Source organism: Athene noctua, chromosome Z, assembly GCF_965140245.1.
Source record: "Athene noctua chromosome Z, bAthNoc1.hap1.1, whole genome shotgun sequence".
NCBI lineage: Eukaryota > Metazoa > Chordata > Aves > Strigiformes > Strigidae > Athene > Athene noctua.
Genome location: NC_134077.1, coordinates 76,833,289 through 76,853,362, shown reverse-complemented (window position 1 = coordinate 76,853,362; position 20,074 = coordinate 76,833,289). Strand labels below are relative to the sequence as shown.

General features: G+C 39.6%; 2 protein-coding genes across 2 annotated transcripts in view; both read right to left on the bottom strand.

Moving 5' to 3' along the window:
* LINGO2 (leucine rich repeat and Ig domain containing 2) overlaps positions 1 to 20,074 on the bottom strand; it is a 542,951-nt gene that overhangs the window by 364,751 nt on the left and 158,126 nt on the right. The gene's annotated exons all lie outside the window — the stretch shown is intronic.
* LOC141973810 (uncharacterized) lies at positions 37 to 5,395 on the bottom strand. The gene is given in 3 exon segments (XM_074932723.1): positions 37 to 433; positions 435 to 602; positions 5,196 to 5,395. Coding segments are annotated over 3 exon segments (765 nt in total).

Here is a 20,074-nt window from a genome sequence, read left to right as displayed (position 1 = left end):
CAGTCCAACCACTAACCTAACACTGACAGTTCCCAACTACACCAGATCCTTCAGCGCTATGTTGAGCCGACTTCTAAACCCTTCCAGGGATGGGGACTCCACCACTTCCATGAGCAGCCCATTCCAATGCCTAATGACCCCTTCTGGAAAGAAATGCTTCCTAATACCCAGTCTAAACCTTCCCTGGTGCAACATGAGGGCATTCCCTCTTGTCCTATTGCTTATTACTTGGTTACAGAGACTCATCCCCAGCTCTCTGCACCCTCCTTTCAGGGAGCTGTAGAGGGCGATGAGGTCTCCCCTCAGCCTCCTCTTCTCCAGACTAAACACCCCCAGTTCCCTCAGCTGCTCCTCGTACGACCTGTGCTCCAGACCCTGCACCAGCTCCGTTGCCCTTCTCTGGACACGCTCGAGTCATTCAATGTCCTTTTTGGAGTGAGGGGCCCAAAACTGAACCCAGACATCGAGGTGCGGCCTCACCAGTGCCCAGTACAGGAGTCAGATCCCTTCCCTGTCCCTGCTGGCCACGCTGTTGCTGACAAGCCAGGATGCCACTGGCCTTCTTGGCCCCCTGGGCACACTGCTGGCTCCTGTTCAGCCGGCTGTCAATCAGCACCCCCAGGTCCCTCTCTGACTGGCAGCTCTCCAGCCACTCCTCCCCAAGCCTGTAGCGCTGCTGGGGGTTGTTGTGGCCCAAGGGCAGCCCCCGGCATTTGCCCTTAGTGAAACTCCCCCAGTTGGGCTCAGCCCATGGCTCCAGCCTGTCCAGGTCTCTCTGCAGAGCCTCCCTACCCTCGAGCAGATCAACACTCCCACCCAACTGGGTGTCACCTGCAAACTGACTGAGGGTGCACTCGATCCCCTCGTCTAGATCATCAATAAAGATGTTAAACAGGAGTGGCCCCAGCACCCAGCCCTGGGGGACACCACTCGTGACCGGCCACCAGCTGGATTTAACTCCGTTCACCACAACTCTCTGGGCCCGGCCATACTGACAGTTTTTTACCCAGCAAAGTGTGCGATTGTCCAAACTTCGAGTAGCCATTTTTGACAAAAGAATGCTGTGGGAAACGGTGTCAAAAGCCTTGCTAAAGTCAAGGTAAGTTACATCCACAGCCTTTCGCTCATCCAATCAGCAGGTTGCTCTGTCATAGAAGGAGATGAGGTTTGTCAGGCAGGACCTGCCTTTCATAAACCCATGGTGACTGGGCCTGAGCATCTGGTTGTCCCGCATGTGTTGCGTGATGTTACTCAGGATGAGCTGCTCCATCAGCTTCCCAGGCACCGAAATCAAGCTGACAGGCCTGTAATTTCCCGGATCATCCTTCTGACTCTTCTTATATATGGGTGTCACACTGGCCAATTTCCAATCAGTCGGGACCTCCCTTGTCAGCCAGGACTGCTGGTGAATGATAGAAAGTGGCCTGGCGAGCACCCCAGCCAGCTCCTTCAGCACCCTCGGGTGTATCCCGTCTGGTCCCATAGACTTGTGTGTGTCTGTGTGATGCAGCAGGTCACTGACTGTCTCCTGGATTGCAGGGGGGTCGTTCTCCCAGTCTCTGCATTCTGGCTGAGGAGGCTGGATTTCATCAATAGAACTAACCTTGCTACGAAAGACTGAGGCAAAGAAGGCATTAAACATCTCAGCCTTCTCCTCATCACTTGTTACCAAATTTCCTCCTGAGTCTAGCAGGGGATGGAGACTCTCCCTGGACTTTCTTTTGCTACTGACATACTTATAGAAACTTTTCTTGTTATCCTTGATTGCAGAGGCCAAATTAATTTCCAGTTGGGCTTTAGCCCTTCTCATTTCCACCCTGCATAGCCTCACAGACTCTCTGTAATCACTGTGAGTGGCTAGCCTCTTCTTCCAAAGGCTGTAAACTCTCCTTTTCTCCCTGAGTTGCAGCCAAAGCTCCCTGTTCAGCCAGGGTGGTCTTCTCTGGCATTGGCTTCTCTTAGAGCACCTGGGGACCGCCTGCTCCTGAGCCATTAACATTTCCTTCTTAAAGAGCGCCCAGCCTTCCTGGGCCCCTGTACCCTTCAGGACAGTCTCTCAGGGGATCCTTTCAAGCAGGTGCCTAAACAAGACAAAGTCAGCCCTTCTGAAGTCCAGGATGTCAGTCCTGCTTAGCTCTCTCCTGACCTCTCTAAGAACAGAGAACTCTATTATTTCATGATCGCTGTGCCCTAGTCAGCCTCTGACCTCCACATTGTCCACCAGCCTTTCTCTGTTCACAAAGAGGAGATCCAGCAGGGCACCTTCTCTGGTCAGTTCACTCACCAGCTGCGTCAGGAAGTTGTCTTCCACACATTCTAGGAATCTCAGGGACTGGTCTCGTTCTGCCGTGTTGTATTTCAAGCAGATGTCTGGGAAGTTAAAGTCTCCCACAAGAACAAGGGCAAGCAATTGTGAGATTTCACCTAAGTGCCTATAAAATATCTCATCCATCTCTCTGTCCTGGTTGGGTGGCCTATAGTCGACTCCTACTACAACATCTGCCCTGTTGGCCTTCCCCCTGATTCTAATGCAAAGACACTCCACCCTGTCTTCACTACACCTGTGCTCGAAGCAATCATAACAGTCCCTGACATACAGAGCCACCCCACCACCTCTCCTTCACTGTCCGTCCCTCCTGAAGAGCTTGTAGCCATCAACTGGCACACTCCAGTCATGGGAGACATCCCACCATGTTTCTGTAATAGCACCAACATCGTAATCTTCCTGTTTCATCATGGATTCAAGCTCCTCCTGTTTGTTACCCATGCTGTGTGCATTGGTATACATGCACTTCAGATGGGCCGATGCTTTGCCCCCTTCCCCCTTCAAATCTAGTTTAAAGCTCTGTCAATGAGCCCAGATAACTCCGGCCCCAAAGTCCCCTTCCCTCTCCGGGACAAGTGCATCCCGTCTAAAGTCAAAACATCAGGTGCCCTGGATACCAACCCATGATTGAAGAATCCAAAGCCCTGATGGTAACACCAGTCTTGGAGCCACTCATTCATCTGCTGAATTCTCCCGTAATCTTCCTCATCCATCCCCCCAACCATAGGGATGGAGAAGAACACAATTTGTGCCCCCAACCCCTTAAGCAGTTATGTCTGACACTAGACATTAGTTATGTATAAGAACAGAACAACTACGTAACAATAATGCTCTTTCTCAGATTCCAAAGGTCTGTATTTTAGAGAAATCTAGTTTTTAAGGTTAAAACTGCATGCTGGAATTTAATGGATCTGACTGGTCATCCTTTTTGCTAAACTGTGGAATGCAGTTGGCAGCATCTGATTTCAAAGTTTTTCAAGATCCTACACTAATGATTTTCACAGCTTCAAGAAAATGCTATAGAAATAAGTAACTTTGATTCATTCTGAAAACTTGTCCAACAATACCATCTGATGCTTTTATGTTTCTGTGTTATGCGAATCAAAGAATAACAATCTTCCCCTTCACAATGTTCAGTTTTACAGTATGTTGAGATCATAACCCATTTGCTTACTTTTTTCCAGACTCATAGATACCTATCTATTTAATCTCTTCATAGAAAAGATATTCCACATCCCTAATTATCTTTTTTTGCCCTTCTCTCTACTCTTCTTTATTTCTATGGTGTACCACTTCAGAAGAAGAGAATAGGAGATATCCAGTACTTAAGGGGTGAAAGTATATTCTGGTTTGTTCCATTTTCTTTCCCAGAAGATCCCATGATTCTGCAGTGTCAGTTTTTCGGGAACACTAGCCAATGCTTTTAACTAAGAGAACAAAGAGGTAATTGAAAAAACAGGCTAACCAGGATCCTAGAGAGCACACAGAGATTCTTGGTACAAGGACACTTCAGTGTCACCATAAAAATCCAGCCTAGTCTGAGTCAGCTCATGTTCAATCAGTTACCTGGATGAGCTCAGGTCCAGCTTGACATTTTTTTCCAGTTTGTGCGAACCATGTAGAATTTGGACTGACCTGCAGAACAGCTTGGTGCAGCTCTATGTTTCCTAGGGGCTCCAGAAGGAGTATTTATTAGGTACGGTGCAGAGATCGCCTCAGCTATGGTGACATTTTCATGTGTTAGCTTGCTTAATAAGATCCTGAAATGTGGGATGCTTGGCAAGAAGTAAGTAGACAATGGCTCCAAAACAAACCACCTTAGGTAGGAGGCCAGATATAACATGTACAGCTGACTCTGAATAACTTCATGAACAACAGCTGTGCACTGACTTCCCCGTTCTGAAGGGAAGAGGGTGAGCACACATATTATTACATAGGGTCAGAAGAAATTATTGTTAGCTTTTTCTTAAGTGAAAATGGCCTAAATGGCTGACCTGTCACTGGAAACTGTACAGTTACATTCTTGGAAAGGTAAGACTCTCTGTGACTCAGTGGTAATCTCTGATCTCTGGCACCTCTCCACTGAACAGAGAAAATGCCATCCTCTATTAATGCTACGAGACTAGGCAACTGGTTTCACTTTTGCAAAGAAAAAAATATATAGAATATAAGCAACTGGAATGCCAAGGAAATCTCTAATGACAAAAAGCAATCAAAACGCAGAAAGTCTTGTTTCTGTATCACCAGTTATGCATTTTCTCTCTTTTCCCACTTACAAAATGCAGAATATACTTCTAGCTTGCCTCACCAGTACACCATGAAGCTCATCTTTATATTTATGAGGTACTTTTCTAGAGGGAAAATATTACAGTTGTATGTCGCTCTGAAGCCACCAGGAAACACAGAAAACCAAATGTTTTTACTGCTCATACAGTAAAATGCTCCTTAAGTCAGTGAAAACACCAGAATACCTGATAGGGGGCAGATGCTATCTGGTCTTGATGTGGAATGGCGTGTACTGCATGCAGTGGACAACTACTAAGCAAATTCAATCTGCACTGAATTTTAGAAAATATTATGTGCTGGGTTTGTGTATGTAGCAGGGTTTTTGGCAGTATGGGAAGGGGCTACAGAGGTGGCCCCTGTGAGAAGTTTCTTGAAGCTCCCCTGCCTCCAAGTCAGACCTGCCTCTGGCCAAGGCCAAGACAATTAGCAATGGTGGCTGTGCCTCTGTGATGATGTATTTAAGAAGGGAAACCTGAGCCAATGAGGAGTTGTGAGGAAGAGTTGTGAGGAAAACACCTATGCAAACACCCAGGCCAGTGGGAGGAAGGAGGAGGAAGGGGCAGAGGTGTGCCAGTGCACAGACTTCCTTGCATCCAGTGGTGAGAGGTCAGGCTGTGCCCCTGCATCCATGGAGGTCATCGGTGGAGCAGATGCCCACCTGCAGCCCATGGAGGACCCCATGTTGGACGAGGCAGCTGCGCCCACAGAAGGCCAGGACCCTGAGGGAAGGCTGTCCTGGGGTACTTTGGCACTGGGAGGACTGAACACACCAGAGGAACTCATGCTGAAGCAGATCAGGAAGGGCTGTGGCCCGTGGGAAATACTCATGTTGAAGAAAGTTTGTGGAGGACTGTCTTCCATAACAGGGACCCCATGCTGGAGCAGGGGAAGAGGGTGAGGAGTTCTCCCCCTAAGGAGGAAGGAGCAGCGGGACTGACCGCAGTCCCTATTCTCTGCCCCCTGTGCTGCTTGGGTGGAGGAGGTAGAGAAATTTTGAAGAAAGCTGAGCTCAGGAAGAAGGGTGGGGGGAACGTGTTTTTAAGATGTGGTAACACTTCTCACTGTCCTACTCTGTTAAGTGTTGATCTTGATAGTGTCTGAATTAAAGCTATGGCTTTTTCTTCCCCTAAGGAGCCTGTCTTTTGACTGTAACCATAATGGGTAAGTCAACCTTCTCTGTTCTTATCTCAATTACTGAGCCTTTTGCTTCATTTTCTCTTTCTCATACCTGAGGGGGAAGGGGTGAATGAGCAACTGAGTGGTGCTGAGTTGCCCTCTGAACAAAAACTAGGACATATTACAATAAAGAATTATCCTGAAAACTCTCAACTTGCATAAATAGTATCTTAACATTTTCTCTACAAATAATATTCTTTAGTGTATTACACAAGAAAAAGATTAGTGTCAAACAAATTAAGGGAGTGTCTTGTTCTCTTGTTATTAGTATTGTTTCAGAGAGTCATTATTTTGTTTATATTTCTATTATGCCTTCAATCCTCATGTCCACAAGTTCTCTGAACTTGCCAATAATACTACAGGGGTTTTCTGAAGTAGATGCTTTATTTTGGTATGAAATTCAAGCAACAGAAAGAACTGAGACAAGCCAAACTCTTCTGGCTAGGTTTGAAAGGTTTCTCCATTTACTTTACTATACTTGTGTTATATATGTATACACAAGCAGAATCACAATTTTATTAAATAATAATGGATTTAATCACAATGTTGTACTTGTATTAACAAGTAACTTTGGTTTTTCCAGTTTGTTTCATGTATTTTTTAAAAACTAAAAACTCAGATGTAAATGTCTACATCAAATTGAGAGTATTTAGATCTGTTCATATATGAAAAACCCTCATCGGGTGTAAAATTCAAAACATAATGACAATATGTCTGTGCCAGCATTTATTTTTTTTCCATTGAATCTACCCATCTAGTAGTAGATATGCATCTGTCAAGTTAAGTGAAAAATTCTAAATCAGACTTTTACTCTTTTCAATGTAACAAAAAATTCTACATTCAAATACGTGTCCAACCAGTGTTAATAATGGTCACATGGTTGATCGCAGAATCATGCAAGATATTAATGAAAGAAAATACATTAAGTAGAATTAGGTGGAAATTTGGGAAGATAAGCTAAGCATCCTCAGCAAATCCAAACTGTCAACATTAACAGACTGCAGCTTATAACTTATTGAGCCACGACAGTAAACGTTGAACCAAATGAAGGAGAAGAATAAACCAACAGTAAGAAAACCTCTCCTTCTTAAATTCTGGATGAATAATCTGGTAAATCTATCCTAATTAACTGTGAATAACAACAGGGCAAGACTACTGACAGTAATATTCAGCCTAGCACTAGGATATTGAACAAACTAAAATACAAATGGCCTTAAAATACTTTGGTAAACAAATATTACATGTACAAACAGATGGACAAATAATAAATCTTACTGAACAGTTGCAAACTGTGCTAGTTGCAAGCAGGCCAGACTCTGCTTAATACTGATCCTTCAGTATCCTCATAAAAGAAGCAGTACAGCTGAATCTGTTCTGAAGACAGCAGAATTCATTCCTGATCTTCCTGTCAGCCAAAGGATTACCTCATTTGGAAAGATAAGCCCTAACATTACAGTATGTATTGTTGAAGTATAATACTATACATCTAGCTTAGGCCATAACAATGTTAGCTATTATCATAAGCAAAGGTTTGCTGCAGAAGAGTATTATGGAATCAATAAAGCTTCTATAGTGTGTTTGTAACTAGATTCACAGATGTTGTAATGGATAAGCAATTGCCTTTAATGTGGGATGAAAATGACCCCAAATGGCAATTAAAAGGAAGTAGACCTTGACTGCAGAATCTGATTCATCACTGTGGTATCCATGTTACACTGTACTCTAGCAGTTACTCTAATTTTATGACACTGTATTTCCACAGATTCCATTTGCAACACTGATGATAATAAAACTGGAAGAAACAGGGGAGATTATATGAAATAAAAAAGAAAAATTCCAATGTTAATGAGGAAATATAATCCAAATATTGTTGCCTTTTTACTTGTTTTTTTCCCTCAATCCATATAAAATTTAATTGTCAAAAAATGACATCATCTGATCATGTGAGAATCAGGTAAAACAATGAACTTAGTATACATTGGAACATGGAAATATGGTTTAGTATTCCCTGTATTGAAATATCTTTTTTGAAATGTGCCTCTTATAAGAAAGGTTAAAAAAGGGAGACACACAGGAAACCAAGACCAGGGTGCATTGCTTGACGTAACTTCATTCTTTCAAGCACCAGATACATTTACCCTACAGGTTTTATGGCTCTCCGGTCATCTAATTCAACAGAGAAAAATGGAATCAGAGGAGAAATCTTAGTCACCCTGTTGCACAGGTTTGGAGCAAAGCTCTTCCCTTAGTAGACAATACATCCTTTATGGTTATGCAGAAAAAAAAAAAAAAGGTACTGCTTTCAGTGCAGTCTGATCTACACCCAAGCCATTCCAACTGTAGGCTACTGCCTGAAGGAACTATATCTCGCCTCTTGTCTTGTTAACAACCTCTTGTATGTTGTTTAACAAGGTTTTATAGATACATATATTTTCAACAATGCTTAAACACACCGTAAAGTTCTTACACGGTCATATACCTACACAGTGGAGATTTTACTGGCTATCATGGAGCTCACAGATATAGGCACAGAAAGAACAAAATAAAATGCTAAAGATAAAAGTGTAAAGGCCACTTTTTTAGGTTTTCTGTGTGTAAGAATTAAACTTTATATTGTTTCTGTTTCCCTGATAATAAATAATCTCTATTATTATTGATTTTGTATGGTGTAATTCTACTGAAATGACTAAAAAATGAATAAAAAGTTCAGTATTGAAGTAGTTCTACTGAAATTTTAGTTTTTTAGTAGAACTATTAAAAACCAACAGTGAAAGAAGGACAAAGGAAGCTTTTAGCAAGTTTTATCAAGTTCTGGTGGTTATGGACTCCTCAACTACCAAGGCAAGAGCAACTTCCTTATCTTACGACCATACAGCATGACGAAAAGTGAAATGAGTGCAGATGGTTAAGAAGCACATTTCCTTGTATCAACGTTGATCTAACAGTAAGCTTCCTAAAAAAATATGTATAGCTTTACGTACACACAAAGAAGTTATCAAAGATTTTGTGTTAAAGACCATGAAATGAGAATGTCCTTTAATAGCTTCCCTTGCACCTGGGAAACGTAAAACAGAAATTAATGCATTTCCATTCTTCCTGCCTAAGCTGGGGCTGAACTTATTTTTCCTGAGGAGGAGATTGGGGGATGAGATAATTCATTCACTCATTGGCTAAAAACCATAGGAACAGGAGGTTCTCTGTCAGACCTTTATTATCACAGCAAAGTTCCTATCCGTTTTGTTTCATGTCAGACCTCATATAGGCTGGAAGAAAAGAGAGAGGAGATGGAAAGAGAAGGGAGGGCAGGATTTAGATTATTGATGTACCAACATATAATGCAATTTTTAAGGCTGCATCCTGCTATGTTTACAATGTGATGGTTCTTCTGGAGACATCAATTAAAAATAGACTTAATATTCTTCTTGTTTATATTTTAATAATTTCTATTTGAGATACCTTCTATCTGTACAGACCAGTTTCATTTCTTTTAATGAAATCCATTGCTTGCTAAAATAGAAATAGAAGCTGTCATGTTATTATGACCAGTAAAACTATCTGTTCATAAAAATACCTGGAAATTTTGCCAAACTATCACTAAATATACAATTCTCAAGTCAGGAGCACTTTAATCAAAATTAACAACAGTGAAAATATTTTCTTAATTTTTTATTTTCTTCACAGCAATGTAACAGCATGACAAGATATTTTAATGTGATGATTCATTATCACATTGAAGCATCCTCAGTGCTTTCCATGGGATAGAGTTAAGGTAAATGGCAAAAATCCATGAAGGAGTACAAAAGGGGAAGCCAGCAGAAAAAAAAAACCAGCACAACAATTTAAAAGACAATATAAATTCCCCTAGAGCTGCAAGTCAGAGAAGAGTTTGGGAAATGATTGGCAGGACAGCTTCCAGTGCTTTGTGACATTTCTTTCAAAGACAAGAACATCACCTCTGTCAGCTGCAAAATGGACAACTTGTGCCTCCTGGACCTCTTGTTAACTTCCTCTCTGAGTCTAAGGGTTAGGATGTGAATAGGGGTGACATTTCTACCTGTTCCCATGTGCTTCCCTCATCAATTTTCTTTTTCACTTATGTACACTTACTATTATGTCCTTTCTAGGTGGCCTGCAATTGGAGAAGCAGTGAGATTTGCAAACTCACCCACCATGTCTGCTGTCTACTGCAAGAAGTCGTTATGTTTGTGTCTGACCCAACACAACTCTACCGCAACAACTGGGCTGGAACAAAACTTATAGGAATGACTGCCTCCTGGTGGGCAGAATTCATTCATGTAGCTACAAAAGTACAAAATCAAAAATTGCATAAAAACATGTAACTCTACACTGACAGAAGATTTCCATTAGTGGCAGCTACTTCCATGTACACAAATGTTATTAATTTCTACTCTGCCTTTTGTGGTTACCAGTGTTTTCTTAAGGCTGCCCCTACATAAGTTAATAATGGAATACTGATGCATAGTTCTCAGTTGATGCAACACTTATTTCCTTATACAATCTGTGATTTATACTATTAAAACAATATTATGTCAGTTACAAGAACAAGCAATTCTTACATGTCAGTCATCTGAGGTACAAGGTGTATGTAGTATCTATGTAAATAACACAAAAATTTAAAAAGCAATTGCCTTATGATCTTGACCTAAGAACTCACAGAAATCAGTGCAGTTCTTTTGCCATATACTGACTTCTTCCTAATATGTATCACCTCTGTCCCTTACTATGTCTTGTTGCATTATCATACTCTATTTCACTGCCCCTTGGTCACACAGGCAATGATAGGCAAAAGTTCATTTTATTTTCAAAATCTCTGGCATGAAAACTAGATGTCTGAGTAACTGAATTCTACCAGCTGAGAATATCCTTCCTCTAATCACTGACGTGAAGAAGGATATCATGGTTTTCTTGGTTTTGTGCTAACTTTCATATATTATTTAAGTGTCTGACAGAATAGGGCAACTTCTTTCCAGTGCAGTCACAAAGCTGGAATGAACTATTTACTCTTAGTATACTGCTGCTAGAGAAAAGGAATATCAAAATGTCTCCAGAATGCACAGTGCCAAATTAGACCAACCTAGTATGAGTAAAAAGACCTTTAATGAGCAGCTCTATGATAGTCAGTATTCATTTAGTCAGCACTTGATCTGATTCACAAGTTTGGGACAAATACCTCAGGACTCATTAAAAGCAGAAGGTAGTTTTAAATATTCTTTCTCCACAGAACTAACAACATGTCAATTTTGGCAGGCAAAGGCTTGGTTGTTTATGCATTTTTGATATTTAAATTTCTTCTCATTCCTTTTCAGTGCATGGCATTAAAAAACATTCAGCTCTTAGGTAGCTCCAAACCTGCAATCTCCTTTCCAAATGAAAAATTAACCACCAGCAGATTATGGTAAATAATGTGTCTAACTTCCATATTGCGAAGCCAGGTAGCAGAACTATTAGCAGACTATTTTTGGGAACCCTGCTATTTTTTAGCTAACCTCTGAGGGTAATGTTTCTCTCCCTCCCTCCCCTTCCCACTTTTGCTCTCCTCTCCCTCTTTCTCCATCTCTTTTCCTCTTTCTCCATCTCTCATGCACACATGCACACACAGAGACAACTACTATTTATACATCTAGAGCAACCTTAGAATAACAGCACTGAGTAATCGGACAAAGGTGTCAAAATAAAAAGTCCTTGCCCTGGAAACCTGACAATACAACAGCACAGTAGTTTATGAGTTTACTATGACTACTGACTTGTAGTAAACAAGTACTGAAGAGCAATCGGTCATTGTAGACAAATTCCTTTATGATAGGAATAAAGTTATCCCATACATAAAACTGATAATATAGCAGTAAGATAAGTAGGCCTACCAGTACTGTATTATATTAAAAGTTGAAAAATAAAATCTGTAGTTTTTCTTCTATTTATTTGTAAGCTGAAATTTATTTTTCATTTCATGTTAGTCATTAAACAGATTGCTTGCCTGTTTTACTGATTCAACTGGTGTATTGCAAAGCACTGAATATTTGTTGTTGTTTCCACAGGACTTTCTTACCTGCTTGCTCAGTGGAAATCAAACAAAACAGGTAGTTAGGAACATTGTAGATAATTTACTGGACAGAAACAAACCCCAAAAAACATGCAAGCAAAGTTTTCCTGAGATAACTGCATTGGTTTAATTGCTCACTGACACAGGGACATCCTAAAGCTGTGTGATGCCACATGGGCCAGCTCTGGCACTTCCCTCACCTTGCAGGTAAGCCAAATGGACTCACAAACCTCAAATAAAGCAATTTGCCTCTCTTGTCAGGTTAACATCCTGACAGTTTAGCAAGATGAATCAATCCACTGAGTAGTTATATGAGCACCAAAATCACTGCAAGGGATAAAACCAGCATGGAGCTTGGTGTCAGAAAGCAGCTGATGGTGTACATGAAAGAGAAATTGGAGGCCACTGACAGCTGCGATTTCTAGACCAGCTTTGCCATCTTGTGAATCCCCACTATTAATTAGGACAAGAAAAACTGCATGAAATAGAGACATGTATCCTTTTTATCTTCCCACAGGTCATCTTAATCATTTTAGGCTACACGTCATCCTGACAGAGGAAGTACTACATTCCTGGAAGACAAATGTGTCCCATTGTGTTTAGTTGTCCAAAGAGAATTAAAAGTTGTTTCCAGATGTAAAAACAAAAGATATTTACAAAGTTAATTTGATTATAAGATCTGGAACATATAAATGTTAAAAAAAAAAAATCCCAAAATTCTGTTTGGAAAAAACGTTAGCATCCCCCTCTGCCTTTTGTTTTTCTGCTCTCTGACTCCTCCCCAGGTTTGTCTGTGTGCTGCTGACTGGTTGACTGATGAAAAATGCTGTGGGTAGAAGGACAGGGAACAATCTCCCTTACTGATCTCAGATCTAGAAGCTCCAGCAAACAAAGATCCTGCAAGAATCCTGCTCCAAATAAAACTTATACAGTTTCTTCAACATTTTTTTGTGGGGTTCATGAAACAAAAGCATTTGTTTGCTTGTTTATTGCCTCTATAGCTGAAGTGGTGAAATGACTGCTTTTTTAATTATGGCAGTTCCAACATTCATGAGCACCACATACCAAACAAGACTAAACCAACGACATCTTTGTAGGTCAGGTAAGTTCTTAGCCAGCACAGCATTAAGCAGAACAGAAAAGATCATGAAACCAGAAATCTAACCATTATCATATTTTACTTAGCAAATAGAATATGATATTCCTGACAGCACATTTTATAAATTGCAGAAACTTCACAATCCAAATTTCTATTTACATGAGCCTGATTTCCAAACATATTTCCTTTATTGAGATTGCATCATTTCTAGTTGGTTCCAAGGTCTGCTTAAGCCTTCAGTTGGAAGGAACACAGTTACTAAAAGTGTTGAAAAATATCTGTGCAAAAGATTAAGATTTTGGAGCCAAACTGAGACAAAATGACTGATCCAAAATCAATCTGAATTCTGCTGAAAACTCCCAGGTTCTATTGAACGTTAACAAGACTCTATGTCCTTGCATAACTGCAGCTTCCCTCATTCATGTCTTTTTACTTCTTTTCTGTCACTTTCTTAAGGTGTTTTTTTGTTGTTGTTGGTTTTTTTTGTTTTTTTGTGGGTTTTTTTAAATTCTATTCCCTTCTACTTTTTCTTCAAAGCCCAAATCCTTAAGACAAAAATAAAAAAATAATTTAATAGCTAATAAAAGATGAGTTCTTCCCTCTGCCCAGGCTGCAGGAGATTTTAGATCAGAAAGGAACTTTTAAACCACCCATAACAACAGAATTTTACATAATGCAGAAAGCTTGCCTTCCAGAATGAGGATCCTCTGGCATTCTGCCAGAGACACTATACATCTAATTTCTTCACCTCCTGGAAAGTTAAAAGTGCTTTTTTGTCCCATGTTACTCAGTATACATATGAGGCCAACACACGGGATACATCCTAAGTTCTGAATCCTCTCTGGAGCCTGAGTTTTTTTGTACAGACTCATCGTTTTCTGAGAAATGCAGAAACTTTCAAACCAGAGTTTTTTAATGTGGTATTAAAAAATCCCTTCTCAACTGGTCTATAGCTGTAGTCTTCTAGAACTCCTTTTCAAAGCAGTTCAAATGTCCTGAGCCACATGCTCCAGAAAAGCCTGGTTGCGATGCTCATCCAATACCCACCCACAGGACTCTTGAGGCTCCTTCTGTGAAGCTTTCTATCACTGTCACCTGTGAAGATCTTAACCTAAATTCTTCTGCCTCTGGGCTTTTTACATTGAGGCGAACATTCAGAATGCTGTCCCGATGACAGTATTTCCCACACCTGCATCACACCCAGGAGCCAAATTATTACTGAGGTCTGTGCATTGTAGTAGCAGTCATGATTTCTCTACATCACTTTTGACCGATTATCTGTCACAAGCCATAAACACACAGTTGCAAATTTTTCTCTTTCAGGCAATTTTAAATAGAGAAAAAGAAACGGCATGAATAGGAAAACACTCCCTTTAGCTTTGAAAAGACCCATACAAAAATCACACAAAGGAGAAAAAAAAACCAGACATGGGGAAGGTTTCTATTGCCATACCAGTATAGATATATGTAAGATGTTTTGTACACTTAGAAGAGCTGACATTGCAATTTAAAAATATGTATTTAGGAAAACAATAATCTTAGAGACTTTCAGGAGTACCTATAATTAAGATAGAAACAAGATACTGAAGGGAAGTATTCTTTCAGAGATCCCTTCTGGAAAAAATGCTCATACGTACAGTAAAGCACAATTTCCAAAGTCAGATGATTTCAAGAGTATGCAACCTTGACAGTGTCTCTCTTTACTGAAAATTAAATTAAGAACATCTTCATGCTATTTGGCACAAAAAAGGTAAGCAGTGAAATGGTTGATAGAATCACATCTATTCAAAAACAAAAGCTCAGCCATCATACAGCTGTGAGTGAATGTCTGCAGCAACAGCAAATTGACCACATTAGACAGGCTAAGCTCTCTTTTTGACCATCAAAAGCAATTGTATTATTCCTTATTCAGACACATATTAAGGCATACAGGAAAAACACCTGCAGAATTCAAATGCTTGATAAATTTGCAAAATAAAAGTGTTTATTACATTGAAATAAAAAGAGGTAGACAATACTGCTGGAAAAACTAAAAGAATTCATCATACCTTTGAGATTTGTATGCATTATAAAGGAGTTAGAAGCAATGAAGCAGACAAATTTGTTTTAGAACTATACTTCAAAACTGGTAAAAAATACTACTGCCAAGGTCAAAAGCAAATGATCCATGCAGCTAACAGCTAACACACCCCCTTCTCTGCAGCTAGTAGCAAGCAGAGAGGAGTTTACAGCATTCAGAAATACCTCTCTGATACACACACATACTTTTTCATTTGCCTGTGGACACGGTTTCAGGAGACAGATTCATAAGGATTAATGGCTCATTGTCACTGAAAGGGGGACAGTCCAGGTACTCTTCCTCTCCTCTCTTGCTTTTGAAAAGAGTTTTTGGAGCATTGTTTAAGATTTGCTTACTGTGCTATCAGATGAGCATATGAGTTCAGATCAGGAGATAAATGGAGAGGATTGGAAGCATGGGAAAAGATAGTAGCTACCTCCCTTCCAGTAGCTTGGAACTTGGCCAAACCCAGAGATGCCTTGTTTGAAATAAAAAGAGTACTTTTTGTCAGCTGGGTCTGGTGAGGTCTCCATTGACAAAATGATGGAGTTGATCTTGAACTTGGCAGTTAAGCAGTATGCCTTAACCATTTTGCCTCTAACTATAGTCACAGAATCACAGAATTGTCTAGGTTGGAAAAGACCCTGAAGACCATCCAGTCCAACCATCAACTGAACATTGACAGTTCCCAACCACACCAGATCCCTCAGCGCTATGTCGGCCTGACTCTTAAACACCTCCAGGGATGGGGACTCCACCACCTCCCTGGGCAGCCCATTCCAACGCCCAACAACCCCTTCTGGGAAGAAATGCTTCCTAATACCCAGTCTAAACCTTCCCTGGCGTAACTTGAGGCCATTACCTCTTGTCCTATTGCTTATTAATTGGTTAAAGAGGCTCATCCCCAGCTCTCTGCACCCTCCTTTCAGGGAGCTGTAGAGGGCGATGAGGTCTCCCCTCAGCCTCCTCTTCTCCAGACTAAACACCCCCAGTTCCCTCAGCCGCTCCTCGTACGACCTGTGCTCCAGACCCTGCACCAGCTTCGCTGTCAATACATTAGAGAATTTCTTCTGTTCTCAGAGGAAGCTGTAACGAAACTGAGTTCTTAAAGTTCCTGGAAAGAGTACTACTTCCTCTTGTAAGCATTCTTTTCACTATGCAAGGAGTTAGATGCTTGTATTCTTCCTTTTCTAGTTCTTTGCTTGCTTTCCTATTAGTGACAGATAACCCTAAAATTAACTACCCCTTCCTGTTCCTCATCACCTTACACTCACTACTACCCCCCCCCCCCCCCCCCCCCCCCCCCCCAATTCATTACCTTCTCTCCGTATATTCTACCTTCTGGGTCATCTTCTGTTCTCCAAATCCCTTATATGTAGGACCCTCACTTCCTACCAGTCTCATACTCCCTTTCACACCTTGGCTCCTTCATTTGTCCGCATGACAGATCTTAAACAATCAGTTTTTGTATGGCTAAATTTTACCTATATCAGCCATTTTCCAGTTCAACTCCAAGACTCAGAATCCTTCTCAAAGATCTGCATATGCTGATTTTCCATGTTGTTACTAGACAGTACCATAGAGCTGCTAGAGGACATCACAATCTCCTGCATTTCTGGAGAAATCATAACCATGCTCTTTATGCAGAAAATTAGGAAGGGGTATTTCTTGGACTGGCTGGGTATGCAATTGTTTTACTGGACTACTAACTGAAGGGCCACATTTTAAAATAATTATGGTAACCCCTGTCATTAGCATGAACCAGATCTGTTCATCTATGACATCTGAATACAGATCTCCTTTGTAAATTTAAACTGACTGCAGTCATGCACTGCTGTCTTCAAGGTGCAAAGTAAACTGGTACAGTCAGTTTTCTAGCCTGTGCAAATACATTCACACAGCTAACTAATAAATTCTATTTTAAAACTGGTTTAATTTGAATGTGTTAAATTTGATGTATTTTTAATCTTGAGCTGAGTCAGTCACTTTTTAGTATCAGCATATCAAAAAATCAAATAATATTTACCTTTTGAAAAAAATTCTTTTTCTCTTTACATATAAAAATTCTCCTAACATTTTCCTACTATTTTTATTTTCTAAATAAAATCAGAAGGGTTTTTTATTTTTTAAAAGTACAGCTTTTTATCTTTTTATAAAATGTAAGAGATGATCTTATTTAAAAAAAAAAAATCTGGCCAATTAACAAAAACACACAGTGCTTCTAACCCTTTAAATAAACAATAATTTAGCTTCATTTGCTATAATTGTATTACAAGTGTTTTTTTCCCAATGGTATTACAAGCAATGAGTTAATCACATTTCTATAAACAATCATTGTATTTCTTGAAAATTTAATTTTCATTTAATTGAATGCTGTTTTCTAGATTTAGTAACAGAATCCATACAATATACCTACTTTCCACATCCTCCTGCTTAATACAACAGTTTTACATAAAATATGTTTAAATCACAAATTTGCCATGCTGTAAACAGAACAATTAAAATTTATTATTTCACAATGTAGTACACTGTATTAGTCATCCCTAAGACCATGGAAAGAAGACAGAGCTAACATATGCTTCGAACAGAGCAGCTTCCTCCCACCTCTCATGCCCCTGCTCTCTGTTTTGGTACTTATTTAGTAAAGCACATGATTCATTTAAAGCCTAGGAGTCATTTGCATTTAAATTATATGCCTAAAAACTATTAAGCATTTGCTCATGTGTTCTATGAATACAGAATCTAATTTAGTACTTGCATATGAGAAAGTTAACTTCTGCTGTCAAACAACTCAGAAAAAAAATCTGAATTAAACAATCAAAGGGTAAGAAGAGTGTCCCTGTCTATTTGAAATCATGGACAAAATCAGTATATGATGGAGATTTAACAACTGCTTAAGATGGAGTATATTTATAGATGTTAATTTTCCAGTCATTCAAAATGGTTGTGCTTTGGGAGTGGTTCTAACACATCCATTTGACATGAACATCCATTTCATGAGAACAACCACCAAAATGAATAGGAAGCTGGAAGTATTTTGCTCTTTCCTAGAGGCCACTGTCCCTCAAAAGCTAAATGTATCTTCAGAACAGTGGCTGCCCCTCTATTACAGCTCATTGGCTTTACCCTCTATCAGTAACATGTTAATTATGAAGTATTCCCACTCTCAAATGTGAATAAATATCTCTATCAGATTATTAACTGAAAGAAAAAGTCTCTCTAGATTAGTGAAAATGTATACATAGAGAATGACCGCTTCATAGCTCCTCCTACTACTACTTTCCAGAGTCAGAGATATTTCTATGAAGACCCCTGAAGATGATAACACTGAAACATGTGTTAAGCTTTTTTTCCTCACAGAGAAAATTGCTGTTTGTTTGTTGGTTTATGGGGGTTTTTTGTTAACATATTCACTTTTACAATAAAATCTCGTTTAATGTTATCAAGAACTGACACATTAACTTTTTAATTTTTTTGAACATAGTGAATCAAGACAAAACCACAAAATACTTCTCCAAACCTCTATGTGTATCCTTTTAAGATACTGAATCAGCATACAGCTGTTTGGTTTGTTTGGTTTGTTTTTGTTTTTGTTTTTTTTAAATATAGATACAATTAGTGTTAAAATTTTGCTTTATGACATACAGAATAAATTTTTGGAATAAGCAATAACTAGAAGTCACAGTGTCTGACACCAATGAGCTGTTTCAAATGGGTCTTCATATGACAATGTTGCATGCACAAATGTTTCAGAAGAATTCACCTGAAGTCTTCTTTTCCTCTTCATAAAACCACTTTCTGTGAGTCTCTTCCTACTAAGTTTTCATGAACTGCCAACAGCAAAGCACACTTCACGCTACACCTGGACCAGAACAAAGCAGAGCTGAGGACTGTCGCAGCAGCAGTCACTGTTCTCCACATGAGTAAAGCAGCGCTGATTGCCTACCATTCTGCATTGCAGCTGGCATGAGTGAAGACCAGGGAAAGCTTTATAATAAAGCAGAAAACACCTTTCTCTACTTTCATACATTATAACAACAATCTAATTGTGGTTTTACACACATTTTTATTGGGTACATCTAGCTGTGAAGTCCATATGACAACAGTACAGGTGAAATATACCACAATACACTTAAGTGTATCATGAAGATGACCATTGCTCAGAGGCAGTGATATGAATTCTGCTCATATATACTCTTTGTTAAAAAATGTTTGATAACTCAAATTTTGGTTGCACAACCAAAACGTGACAGCTTCTCTATGAACCCATTTAATCTTGCTGTGGGAGTGGATTACTGCCCATCAGCAGCCAGATGATGGGCAGTAGTACAGTTAAGATCAACAAATCATATGCACAGATGCTTGTCAGAAAGTCCATTTGCTTGCTTTCTTCTCATTTATTAGATCTATTAATTCACTGTGTCATTCACCATGATATTTCCTTTTCAGAAAGCAAGTGTATCTGCATTTTTCTGAACCTCATTTCGCTGAAAAAGCATTTCTAAGTTTCTGTAAGATTCCCAGCAGCTTTGCAAACAACAAAAGATGATATAATATAAAAGCATACAGGATGCAAAAACTACGCATGCACCAACCATCTATTTTCATTCAGTAATAAATAATACCATGCAAAATCATATTTTAATATATGAAGAAGGCATGTACTTATGTTACCAGTTTAGCTGACAGAAGAAAAAAAGTATGGAAACTGCTGTCTTAGCAAGGATAACCAATGAGGTGTTGAAATAAATTCTGGGTTTCTCAGTGTGATTTGTAAAGCTATTAACCACTCACAGTGCTCATGAATTCATTATACTCATAAGCAACATTTCCAGTAATTCCTCTTTTGATGTATTTAGGCAAAATAAGGAAATCACAAATTATCTAACGCAATATAATTAGGTAACAGAGAGCATACAAGCAATTAAAAGGTTCATAATAACTGCAGTTGGAGCAATTCTGAAATACTTTAATCTGGATTTATGAAAACTTTTTTGCTTTAGAATTAGTCTCTGTGAATTCAAAGCAGGTTAGAGTTGATCAATCTTTTAAAAAAGGTATAAAATC